Consider the following 14092-nt stretch of genomic DNA (forward strand, 5'->3'; position numbering starts at 1 on the left):
ATATGAATATATGAATCTTACACACTTATTTATATATAAGCTGCACTGCAAGGATTGAATCCTGAATTTTATTTTATTTTTTAAGAATATAAGCTATGTGGTTTAATTGTATACATTGGTCTTAAGATTTTTGGTCTTATTACTTGCATATGTGATCTGTTTCACACTTTAAAACAGAAAATCATCGAGTAGCAATCAGATTTCAAAAAATCTTCCAAGTACAGCCAGACAGTTGTCTACATGATATGCTACATATGACAATATAGAATGTACAATTATATTAACACAGACTTCTTTTCCAAGGGGTCGGTATTTTCACACATCTAATAGGTCTCGCACACAAGATAACCGAAGCAGCAATATCCGAGTCTCTCAATCACATTAAGTTCATCAGACGTATTTAGGTAGCCCTTTTTAATTGAGAAATTTTTTTTTTTTTTTTTGCGGTACGCAGGCCTCTCACTGTTGTGGCCTCTCCCGTTGCGGAGCACAGGCTCCGGACGCGCAGGCTCAGCGGCCATGGCTCACGGGCCCAGCCGCTCCGTGGCATGTGGGTTCCTCCCGGACCGGGGCACGAACCCGTGTCCCCTGCATCGGCAGGCAGACTCTCAACCACTGCGCCACCAGGAAAGCCCAATTGAGAATTTTTATACATATTATATATATGCTTTTTTAACATTTTTTTCTACATTATCTCTGTTTTAGATAAATGCAGAGCTTAGGAAATAATACTTAAATGAGAACACCTTGGACAAATCCTCAGGCTCTATCCTACAAGTGTTCCATTCAGGAAGATCTCAGTACTTCTTCTCCACTTTCTTATAAAAATTTACAAACTGATTCATAACCAAACCACTTTGGAAAAAGAAGAACAAAGTTGGAGATGTTATGCTACCTGATTATAAGGCTTATTATAAAAGTTATATCAATCAAGATGGTGTAGTATTAGTATCTAGATTGGAAAATAGACAAGTGGAACAGAATACAATTTACAAGCTGATTCATAACAAAAACAACTTTGGAAAAAGAACAAAGTTGGAGATTTTATGCTACCTGATTATACGGCTTATTATAAAAGTTATAGCAATCAGAGTGGTGTAGTATTAGTATCTAGGTTGGAAAATAGACAAGTGGAACAGAATAGATAAATGGATCTACACCTGCATATTTATATAACTAATTTTTTTTGTACAGCAGGTTCTTATTAGTCATCAATTTTATACACATCAATGTATACATGTCAATCCCAATCGCCCAATTCAGCACACCACCATCCCCACCCCACCGCTTTCCCAGCTTGTTTGTCCATACGTTTGTTCTCTACATCTGTGTCTCAATTTCTGCCCTGCAAACCAGTTCATCTGTACCATTTTTCTAGGTTCCACATATATGCGTTAATATACGATATTTGTTTTTCTCTTTCTGACTTACTTCACTCTGTATGACAGTCTCTAGATCCATCCACGTCTTAACAAATTACCCAATTTCGTTCCTTTTTATGGCTGAATAATATTTCATTGTATATATGTACCACATCTTCTTTATCCATTCATCTGTCGATGGGCATTTAGGTTGCTTCCATGACCTGACTATTGTAAATAGTGCTGCAATGAACATTGGGGTGCATGTATCTTTTTGAATTATGGTTTTCTGTGGGTATATGCCCAGTAGTGGGATTGCTGGATCATATGGTAATTCTATTTTTGGTTTTTTAAGGAACCTCCATACTGTTCTCCATAGTGGCTGTATCAATTTACATTCCCACCAACAGTGCAAGAGGGTTCCCTTTTCTCCACACCCTCTCCAGCATTTGTTGTTTGTAGATTTTCTGATGATGCCCATTCTAACTGGTGTGAGGTGATACCTCATTGTAGTTTTGATTTGCATTTCTCTAATAATTAGTAATGTTGAGCAGCTTTTCATGTGCTTCTTGGCCATCTGTATGCCTTCTTTGGAGAAATATCTATTTAGGTCTTCTGCCCATTTTTGGATTGGGTTGTTTGTTTTTTTAATATTGAGCTGCATGAGCTGGTTATATATTTTGGACATTAATCCTTTGTCCTTTATTTCATTTGCAAATATTTTCTCCCATTCTGAGCGTTGTCTTTTCGTCTTGTTTATGGTTTCCTTTGCTGTGCAAAAGCTTTTAAGTTTCATGAGGTGGATCAAAAAAGATCTTGCTGTGATTTATGTCAAAGAGTGTTCTTCCTACGTTTTCCTCTAAGACTTTTATAGTGTCCATTATTATATTTATGTCTCTAATCCATTTTGAGTTTATTTTTCTGTGTGGTGTTAGGGAGTGTTCTAATTACATTTTACATGTAGCTGTCCAGTTCTCCCAGCACCACTTATTGAAGAGACTGTCTTTTCTCCATTGTATATCCTTGCTTGACCATAGGTGTGTGGGTTTATCTCTGGACTTTCTATCTTGTTCCATTGATCTATGCTTCTGTTTTTGTGCCAGTACCATATTGTCTTGATTACTGTAGCTTTATAGTATAGTCTGAAGTCAGGGAGTCTGATTCCTCCAACTCTGTTGTTTTTCCTCAAGACTGCTTTGGCTGTTTGGGGTCTTTTGTGTCTCCATACAAATTTTAAGATTTTCTGTTCTAGCTCTGTAAAAAATGCCATTGGTAATTTGATAGGTATTGCATTGAATCTGTAGATTGCTTTGGGTAGTATAGTCATTTTCACAATATTGATTCTTCCAATCCAAGAGCATTGTATATCTCTCCATCTGTTGGTATCATCTTTAATTTCTTTCATCAGTTTCTTACAGTTTTCTGCATACAGGTCTTTTGTCTCCCTAGGTAGGTTTATTCCTAGGTATTTTATTCTTTTTGTTGCAGTGGTAAATGAGAGTGTTTCCTTAATTTCTCTTTCAGATTTTTTCATCATTAGTGTATAGGAATGCAAGAGATTTCTGTGCATTTATTTTGTATCCTGCAACTTTACCAAATTCATTGATTAGCTCTAGTTGTTTTCTGGTGGCATTTTTAGGATTCTCTCTGTATAGTATCATGTCATCTGCAAACAGTGACAGTTTTACTTTTTCTTTTCCAATTTGTATTCTTTTATTTCTTTTTCTTCTCTGATTGCTGTGGCTAGGACTTTCACAACTATGTTGAATAATAGTGGCGAGAGTGGACATCCTTGTCTTGTTCCTGATCTTAGAGGAAGTGCTTTCAGTTTTTCACCATTGAGAATGACGTTTCCTGTGGGTTTGTTGTATATGACCTTTATTATGTTGAGGTAGATTCCCTCTATGCCCACATTCTGGAGAGTTTTTATCACAAATGGGTGTTGAATTTTGTCAAAAGCTTTTTCTGCATCTATTGAGATGATCATTTGGTTTTTATCCTTCTATTTGTTAATATGGTGTATCACATTGATTGATTTGCGTATATTGAAGAATCCTTTCATCCCTGGGATAAATCCCACTTGGTCATGGTGTATGATCTTTTTAATGTGTTGTTGGATTCTGTTTGCTCGTATTTTGTTGAGGATTTTTGCATCTACTGAATTTTTATTTACCATTATACAATGAATGTTTCTAATATCATTACTGTTGTTTGAAACTAAACAAATCTGTATAGTATCATAGTAATTCATGTACCATAATTTATGGAGTCAATTCCCTACTGCTGATATTTTGTTGTAAATCTCACTGCAGTGTGAATATATTTATAGAGTAATATTGTTGGAGAAGTAAATTACTTACAGTTTCTTTTTTTTTAACTGAACATTTATTAATTATTAAGTAGACTGGGCTGTGAAGCTATTTGATTGTTCATATAGAATGGAGGCAGGAATATCAGTCTCTGAAAAGCTCTATTTTTGGATGACCAGAACTATAGAAAACTTGAAGCAAGCAACATTTCGGGTAAAAGGAGATGAGACTGCTGTATTTTTCTTAACTTAGGCAGTTCCTTGGGGTTTTAAGAAAGGATGTCATTAAGGATTATTTTCTGCAGGATATTGTCTCCTTCTGTCCTTACAATAGATTTCAAACTTGTAGTACACACTTTTAGCACTTGAATAGTGTGCAAACATGTAAATTTCATTTTAAGTCCAGTTCTTAGATGCTTGAGATATAGGAATATTGTGATTTCATTTACTCCTTTTGGCACGACATAGAATTTTAAGATGCATGTGTACAAATTATTTCTTGTTACAAGATTTTCTAAACTGATTATTGTGGAGAATTTAAAACATTTATAATAGTAGTCAGAATAATATGACAAGCCTCCATGTGATCATTACTCAGCTGTAACAATGATAAACTTATCCTGCCTTATTGACGTTCCATTCACTTTCCTCAAATACTCTTTTGAAGTCAATTCCAGATTTCATCTCATAAGAACTATTTTAAAATGATTTACCATCTACTTATACATGCTTATTATAAATGAGAGAATTAAAAATCTATCAATCATCTAGTGACAACTTTTAGTAATTTTCCACCTTTTTTTTAAAAATAGATCTTTATTGGAGTATAATTGCTTCACAATACTGTGTTAGTTTCTGTTGCACAACAGAACAAATCAGCCATATACATACACATGTCCCCACATCCCCTCCCTCGTGAGCCTCCCTCCCATTGCCTTATTTTCTTATAGTCATTTTATGCACATACGTATACACATATAAAAATGCAAAGATATATATATAATTATTATAAAATTTTCTACATAATTGCATTAATTAGGGAAAAGACTAATCTGCTGTAATAGTGACAAAAATACAGTGATTTTAAGAACATAGAAGTTTATTTCTCACAATAAAGTCCTGAGGTAAGCAATCCCAAGTGGTCAGTCCTGAGGTAAGCAGTCCCAAGGCTTTATGCCGTGTGGTTTTTCAGAGATCCATCTTCTGTCTCTGTTATCCCCTAAGTTATGCCCCCCCCTTCAGAGTCAGAGCTGTGTTATAGGCCCTTTTGTGTTCCAGTTTGCAGAAGGGGAAGAAAGTGAATGGTCTTCAAACACTGAACATGCATTCATAGTCCATTGATGAGAATTCAGTCACATGGCTACCACTAGCTATAAGAGGGACTGGGAAATTCAGTTCCTAGCTGAAGAATTGTGTGACTTGCTAAAGCTTTGTTACTGTGCAGCCTGCTGCAACGCAGTATGTTCCTCTGTAGTCTCTATTGCCTGCTCATGGGCAGGCGGATCTAGAAGCTTGATCAGGCTAAGGTTCAACCCATTTGGAAAAACTGTATTTGGTGCTGAGTTCTTTCATCAGGATGAACTTAATGTCTGATTGTCTTTCTTTTTGTGATGTTGACATATTAGCTGTTGATGCTCTTGGGTTTTGATTAATGGATACTTAAATCCATTAATTCATGGATATGGGGATATTCTAATTATACATTTCATTTGCATTTATTATTTGGAATACATTTATAAGGAGATGCTTTCCCTCATCTACTATTTGGTTATCAAGTGGCAGGTTAAAATTTTGGTTATTTACCTGTTTTCAGTATAATGAGTTGGTTTCCTATTATCCTTCAACTGTGTCCACAATTAGTTTTTAAAATGTATATATCATTATAAACTCTGTAATTAAACACTTTTGATGGGTTTCAGTCATTGGAAAATGTCCTTTTTTTAAAGCTTAGATTATGCTATCTTTTGGTCAGTGGGAGCCTCTTAAAGTTTGCTCTCAAGTTCTTTTGACATGAGCCTAGTTGAATTTGTTAGTTACCTTGCTACTTGGTATGGCAAGACATTTAGTTTATGATTAACTATTTCATTAAGAAGCCCTAATTACTTTTACTGAGAAAGTATTTTAAGAGCATAAGAAGGGATGGTCATTGCTGCTGGGTGGATCACTGTGAACAGAATTACAGAATAAAGAAATAAAATGTATGTGATATGTGTGTGAGTATGTTACATACAAGCTCTTATATACATATGTGTGTGCATATACGTTTATTATTTATTAAATGATGATGGACTCATGAACTCTTACAATTCAAATTCAGGACTACGTGGGTTTTATTTAACCTTCTCCATATTGTATCTGTATCTCTTTTCTTCCATACCAAGCATTCAGGGTATAAAGGACACAGGGAATGATAGAATTATAATACCCATAATCTCCTTTACTTCATCCCACATTACACACACAGCAATCTTAGAATGACATTACTAATAATCCCACCACCAATGTTAATTACTGAGAACAGTTTAAAATTCTTTTCATGTTTTCCCCATTCTCATCTTTTTTATTAGTAATTCTGTGAAAAGTCTGACATATAGCCATTATATAACTATATTTCTTTACCTTTTAATCACTAGTGTAGTCTTAGTTCTGTAAGTGTACGTGTAATGTTTACCACGAGTCTTATGTCTGTGTCTCTCTAGTCATGTTGGTTTTCTGAGGCTTGTTCTGTAGTAGATTCTTCAGGAAGGTCTTATGAGAATAATATTCTCTGAGGTTTTTTTAAATGTTGATAACAGTTTATCTGTGCTTTTCATACTTGAAAGTTGGTTTTGCTGGATATAAAATCCTTAGCTCACATTTCTTTCTTTAATAAATACTTTACAGTAGTCCCCTCTCATCCTTGGAGGATATGTTCCAAGACCCTAGTGGATGCCTGAAACCATGGATAGTACCAAATACTATATATACAGTTAATCCTTGAACAACACGGGTTTGAGCTATGCAAGTCCACTTATACATGGATTATTTTCAATAAAGTGATCTGTGGTTGGTTGAATCTGCGAACATGGAAGGCCAGCTGTAAGATTACATGTAGATTTTTGACTGTGTGGGAATTAGCATCACTAACCCCCATGTTTTTCAGGGGTCAGCTGTATTGTTTTCTCCTATACATAAATACCTGTGATAAAGTTTAATTTATAAATTAGGCAAGTAAGAGAATATCTGAAATGCCAGTATCACTACTCCTGTGCTTTGGGACCATTATTAAGTAAAATAGCATTACTTAAAAACAAGCACTGCCGTACCACAATCCATCTGATAACCTAGATGGCTACTAAGTGACTAACGGGTAGGTGCAGCATGGAAACACTGGACAAAGGAAGATTTACATCCAGGCCATGTAGCAGATTGGTGTAAGACTTCATCACACTACTCAGAACAATACACAATTTTAAACTTATGAATTGTTTATTTCTGGAATTTTCCATTTAATATTTTCAGACCCTGGTGACCACAGGTAACTGAAACCACAGAAAGTGAAACCGAGGATAAGGGGGAACTACTGTACTTCGTTTTCTTCTGGCATAAAATATTGCTGTCAAAAGGGCTGATGATAATCTAATTTTTTTCATAAATTATATTTTTAGAAATTGTAATACAATATATCTTGGTATTAGCCACTCTGGGTCAATATTTTCAGATATGTGGTGTACTCTTTCAATATTTAATTATATTCTTTTTCAGGAAAGTTTTCTTGAATTATAGTTTTTAATATTTGATTTGTTCCCTCGGTTTGATTTTCTTTTTCAGGCACTTCTATTCAGTTTGCTGCATCTTTCCCTATCTTCTGTATTTCCACTTACTCTCAAATAATTTTTATTTCTTTTGCTTTAAGTATTTTTCTACCTTTTATCTTTTAGTTGTCTGAGGCATTATTTGTTGTGTTCATTCACTCTTGTCATCTGTTTTATCTTCATTTCTTAAATGATTTATTTTCTTTTGCAGTCTTCATTGAGTTCTGTGACCTAAATGCTGAGGTTTTAGGATGGCGATTTGTGTTAGAACATTTTCTGTATTTGTTTTAGTTTATTTTGAAATAGAAGGTTGCATTTTTATCTTTTCTGTGGGTTTTTTTGGTGTGTTTTCATTGTTGTCGTGTTGCTATTCTACTTATTTTCTTTTTCTTTTAATAAGTTTGACATTTGACCTTGATACTTTTGTATTGCTTATTTTTATGTGGAACTGGTTTTATAAGACTTTTATAATGAGTTGTGACTCAGGGTACCTATTCTAACTTCTTAGAGCTCCCTCTTCTATTGTTTTTGTGAAAAATATAGTGACTTGCTTTCTAATATTTCTTGATTCTGTTTCCCTGCTCTGCTTTTATCGAGGCTTTTTCCCCCTTTGTCTCAATTATCCCTAGTTGGCTTAATTAAGTTCCTTTTTTAACAGTTTCTCCTTGGCTCAGTTTCAAGAGTTCATAGGGCCTAGCCTTCACCACACTGTTCAGACCTTCTTAATGCAGGCACCTTTTACTCACCTGCCATTTGAGTGGGAAACCCCTCTCAGTTTTAGATGCTGTTCGCAAATTGGCCTATTGAACTCTCCAGTGAAAAACAGTTCCTTTTAGAGTTCTGTTCTCAAGTTCATTATTCACTCTTGTTGTTTCCCTCTGATTTCTCCTTCAAAGGCACTGAAACACAGCTGACCTATTGGTAGTTTGTCCTCACCCTCTTCTATTTGGAGGCTGTGGGGATACCTTGTCACTTACTTTGTTGTAAATATTTTCTGTGGGTTTTGTTTTTGCTATCTAATCTTTCTTTCTGATTTATATGATGATTCCGAGAGGATCTTAAACATTGCTACCACTGCCTTCATTTTCTCAGAATTCTCATAAGTGTTTTAATGACTTAATACTTCATCATAGAAATATACCATAATTTTCTCAACCACATCTCAGTGTGAAAAACCTTCTTTGTACATTCTCTCCATCTTCAGAAACCATCTCAAAACCTTCTTCCTGTATAGTCTTCATGGTTTTAATGGAAAAATAACTATTAATCATCCTGTGTCACATTCAACAATGCATTTCTTTTATCATCAAAAGGCGGTCTCTTTTCTTACAAAAAGTGAAAACATAATGCAAACCACCAGAAGCAAATCTATAAAACCTTGAAATGTGTCTATAGAAAGCCAGACAAAAGACACATTTTAAGTCACAGAAGACAAAATACAAACAAATGGTTAAGCATACTAATATCACTTTTTCAGCTAACAAATTGACATATTTACAAAAAAAAAAAGACAAAAGAAAACAGAAACACTAGGTACTAGCAAATCACTTGTGGGGACTTAATTCTCATTTTGGTTGTTTCGGAATACATATGAAAAGCCTTAAAAATATGTGTAATCTGTAACCCAGGAATTTCAGTTCTATGATTCGATCATAAAGGAATAATATACTCTGTGTTTAAAATTTTAACTATAGGAATATTTATTGCACTCTTATTTATTATATTGAATAAATAAAATAAATCCAAATATCTAACAAAAAAGCATTTAGTAAAATTAGGTGTACTGCTTATAATCAGTAGATTATGTTCTAGAACATTATTTAATGGTATGAATATATTTGCAATATTAAATTTAAAAAGCAGATTATAAAATATTATAAAAGGTATGCCCATTTTAATAAAAATATATATGAAGAAAAATGTCTGGATGATATACTCAAATAATTATTTTTAGGTGTTAAGATTATAGGAGATTTTTATTTCTTAGTTTTATTCATATTTTCTATAATTAACATGTTGATTTTGTATTAAGAAAAAAGTTAAATCAAACAAAAATATATATTCTCATTTGTTTTTAGTTTTGAGGTTTTTAAAAAATTAACATAAATTTGAGGGCATGATGTGTGTTGTATGTGTGAATGTGTATGTAAATGTAATGTCTTTTTAAAAGATGCAATTTTTTGTTCTGGATAGAATCCAAATTTTTCTATATAATGTCTGCATTTTCATAATAAGGATCCTATTAATACTTAATGGATTCTATTAGATATGTAAATAACATTTATGTACAACTGAAAATAGTATAATTGAACTTTTCACAAAATTGAAGACGTCATTTAGAAGATTTCCTTTCCTTAACGCAGTGTTAGCAATTAGATGTCAGAGACTCAGCCCACATGAGCAGTGTAGCGGGAGGGAATGTGGAGTAGTAAAAAAGGTTGGTCTTGTGAAGTCAGCCAGTTGTAGTTTTGAACTTGAGTTTTGTGATCATGGACATAATATTGAACCTCTTTGAGCCTTTGTTAAATATCTGTAAAATGTAAACATATTGCCACCTGTTCTATGGGGTTGTGAAGATTTTAGGAAATAATATATGCACGTTAGCCCTTTGCTGATCACAGTAAGTATTTAATAAATGATTAAATAAAGAAAATAATTGCTTCTGCATTTGAGAGAATATTTTCTGCCTTTGGTTGTAGAGTTTCTGTTTTGCTTTTTTGGTAGGTTTATGAATTGAAAAGTTTCTTTTTTATTGAAGTATGGTTGATTTACAATCTTATATTAGTGTCAGTTGTACAACACAGTGATTCAATATTTACATAGATTATACTCCATTTATAGTTATATATTATATAATATATATATATATATATTCCCTGTGCTGTATACTACATCCTTGTATCTTATTTATTTCATAACTAGTAGCTTGTACCTCTTAATCCCCTTCCATTGTCTTGTCCCTCCCCATCCCTCGCCCCAGTGGTAACCACTAGTTTGTTCTCTGTGACTGTGTTTCTGTTTTGTTATATCCATTTGTTTTATTTTTTGGATTCCACATATAAGAGAGAGCATAAAAGATTTGTCTTTCTCTGACTTCACTAAACATAAAATTTTCATGATGAGCACAACTCTATGACTCAAACTCATTTTCCAGCCATATATGTAAGGTACTAGTCAAGAATACAGACTCCATAATCATACTGTCTGGGTTTAAACTTAGGCTCTATCACTACTACCTCCAAAGCTGCTTAGTCATGATCTTGACCTTTTAACTTCAGAAAAGTTATTTGATTCTGTGTTTGTTTCCTCATAGTTAAGATGGGAATAACAACAATATATACCTTTTAGTATAAAGGACTAAATGATAGTATGTAAAGTACTTACCTCAATATATGTTGTAGAATAAACCCTCATAAATACTATTTTTGTCTTTTTTTAATTGAGATATAATTGGCAGAACATTTGTGTTAGTTTTAGGTGTACAACATAATGTTTGATGTATATAGTGTATGAAATGTAAACTTACCATATAAGTTTAGTTAAAGTCTATCACCACACATAGTTAACATTTTTTTTTCTTGTGATGAGAACTTTCAGGATCTATTCTCTTAGCAACTTTCAAATATACAATACAGTATTGTTAACTATAGTCACTATGTTGTACATTACATTCCCATGATTTATTTATCTTATAACTGGAAGTTTGTACATTTTGACCACCTTCATTCATTTGACCACAAATACTATTTTAGATCTTATTACCTCACCCTCTTCTCATCATTCATTTAACATTTACTTATTGAGTGCCTACCATATGCCAGGCACAGTACCAGACACTGAAACATCACTGAGCAAAACGAAGTCAGTGCCCTCATGAAACTTATATTCTAGTGCAGGAGATTGCAAATGAATATTGATGTTAGGCACTAATATTAGACAAGTCCTATGAAGAAAAATAAACAAAATAAGAAGATGGCAAATAATAGAAGGTGTTACTTAAGACTGGGTGTTCATTTTACCTGAGACTATGCAAGTACTTGGAGAAGAATATTCTTGGCTAAGGAAACAAGAGTTCTGACGCAGTACCATTCCTGATGAATGTGGGGAACAACAGCAACCACTCCACTGTGGATAGAAAGGAGTGAACAAAGGAGAGAGTAGTGTAAGATGAGGTGAGAGAGGTTGATGATGTGGGGGCTTAGTAGGCCATGGTAAGGACTTTGGATTTGACCCTAAATGTGATGAGAACTCAAGATTTTGATAAGAGGAATGATATGATGTGATTTATATTTTTAAAAGTCGCTGATTTTGTAAAGGAAAGATTTGGAGATCATAGAAGCTGCAAGAACATTTAAGAGGCTATTGCGATAATATAGATGAGAGCTGATGATGCCTTAGACTAGGTGATGGTGGTGGGGAGAAGTGGTTGGATTGGGATTAATATGGGTATATTTGAAAGTAGAGCTGATAGGAGTTACTAGTGTATTAGATGTGAGCAATTGTACAAATAGTGGGACCATTTACTGAACACTCTAAGAGCAATTTATATTGGGAGCGTAAGAGTTTTGTTGTAGAATATTATTTTGGAAATGCTTATGGTGGAAATATTCTACTTAAGTGGAGATTTTCAGGAGACAGTTTGATGTAAGAATGGAGTTCAGGGGAGAGGTCTGGACTAGGGATAAAAATTTGGGAATTGCCTGTGTGAATAATGTTTCAAGTCACTGCACTTGATGGATAAGTTTGAATAGAGAAGAGGGAGGATCTGAAGATAGGTGTGAGATGTTTAACATTTACCAGTCAAGAAGAGGAAAAGGATCTAGCAAGGAAAACGTAGAAGGTACAGCTGGAGTTAGGAGGACAATGTGATGTCTAGTAACCTAGTGAAGAAAGAGTGTCAGGGAGGAAGAAGTGATCTACAGTGCTAATGGTGTTGGAAATTTAAGGAGAGGGTCTAAAATAATTTCTAGGAAGGAGAATGTGGGTAGACTAAGGTTGCTTGATTGCCTGGCAATACTGGAGCCCATTTGAGGTGTAATGTCATAAATTTAAAGTTAGAGTAGTCAACATGGTTTGTAATTATAGCCATATTAATCTGCTCAGTTATGGGTACAGAGTAGGGAAAGAGTTGGATTTAGGGTTAGGATTTTTCCTTGCAAGTATGAAAGAAGAACAGAGGGGCAAGCGAGTTGTGTACATGAAAGGGAGTGATTACGGTGATGAGCCGTAAAATCCAAGATGGCTAAGGAGGGCACTGGGGCCAACTTCTGCTGCCAGTAACCACCTTCCACTTTCTCATCTCTGCCTGTTTTCTGAGATGCCCTTTTCCTTTCTCCTCCCTGCCACCTTTACCAACTACCAGCCCAAACAAATACACACATCCCCAATATCCATATGTTCAAATTCAATCAAGGGATAGCAGACATGGTGCTTCCTTCTTAAAATCTTTCCTCTTTACCCTGAGTGAACAGTGATCTTGTTTCCCCTTTTGAGCTCCTATAGCACTCTTAACTCTCAAGCTTGGTATTATATATTTGTGTACATATTTTACCTCTCCTACTGCAGTGTAGGGTTGCAAGGCACAGGGATATGTCGCTGTATCCTTAGCATTTAGCGCAATTGATGTGCAGCAAAGGTTTGGTGAGTCCATGAAAATCTCAAGTAAAACAGTTTCTTCAGTTTTTCCCCAAGCAATTTTTGAAACCAGTATTTCATAGAGATTACTTTTACTTTCATCTATATATTCTTTCATACTGTAGTCTGTATCAATGCTATGTTATTTCTTAATCATCATCATCATCACCATTATTTCATTTATTTATCTTGCAGGAGCACCTTTCCTTAAAGAAGTATATTATTGACATTGTGGTTGAAAGTGCAGCTCCACCAGAGCCTTTGAAAGATGGAGAAGAGCGGCAAAAAAACAAAAAAAAAGCCAAAAAGATAAAAGCCCGGATGAACTTCAGGTACTAAAAATATCCTTAAAAACAAAGAAAAACTCTTAGTGATGTATCTTTTTTAATGTAAATCCAAGGAAGACCCTGTCTCCCCGCCAAAAAAGTTTAAACTTGTTTGCTTCAAGAAAGCCTTGAAAATAACACCGATGAGCCTAATTTATAGCCACTTTCTTTGATTAAGAAAGAAAACTGCATATCGATCTGAAGCCCTTGCTTTCACCTGTTAAGAGCTCTTCTTATAATTGGATGCCAAAGCCCTGCCAAACTTGTGCCTCCTTCAGCATACAACAGTATGTTTAAGTATGTGTAAACCAAGCCTATTTTTCTTTCCAACTATTGATTTTTAAATGAAGTATCAAAGAAAATCAATAGCAATCAACAAATAGAAGTCTGCTGGCTGTAGTGTCAAATACCATGACTAGGTTTAATCAATTTGGTAGCCTGTCACAACAAGAAAAAGTTCAAGAAATATCTTGAAATGGAAAGTGAGTTGTCAGATCTGTAGTTTATCATCTGCCTCCAAAGTGATATCTGAGGATCAGACAGCTGTGTAGTATATCATTACCTCACAAGCTTTGAGCATCATCTGATGACTGATGAGTCTTGTTCGAGGACACAAATGTAGTTCCTCCTTAGAAGATAGTTCTTTGCTATTTGAAGGAAGGTAGTCTG

The 14092-nt window shown here is 34.5% G+C and overlaps 1 protein-coding gene across 1 annotated transcript in view; it reads left to right on the forward strand.

Moving 5' to 3' along the window:
• Positions 1-14092, forward strand: part of SCAPER (S-phase cyclin A associated protein in the ER) — a gene marked incomplete at its 3' end in the record, with an annotated part of 494945 nt that overhangs the window by 215702 nt on the left and 265151 nt on the right. Inside the window, exon 21 of the mRNA XM_082835986.1 lies at positions 13293-13429. Coding sequence (XP_082692112.1) covers positions 13293-13429 — 137 coding nt within the window. The remainder of the gene's footprint in view (positions 1-13292; positions 13430-14092) is intronic.

Source organism: Leucopleurus acutus, assembly GCF_964270905.1.
Source record: "Leucopleurus acutus genome assembly, chromosome: 1".
Lineage (NCBI taxonomy): Eukaryota > Metazoa > Chordata > Mammalia > Artiodactyla > Delphinidae > Leucopleurus > Leucopleurus acutus.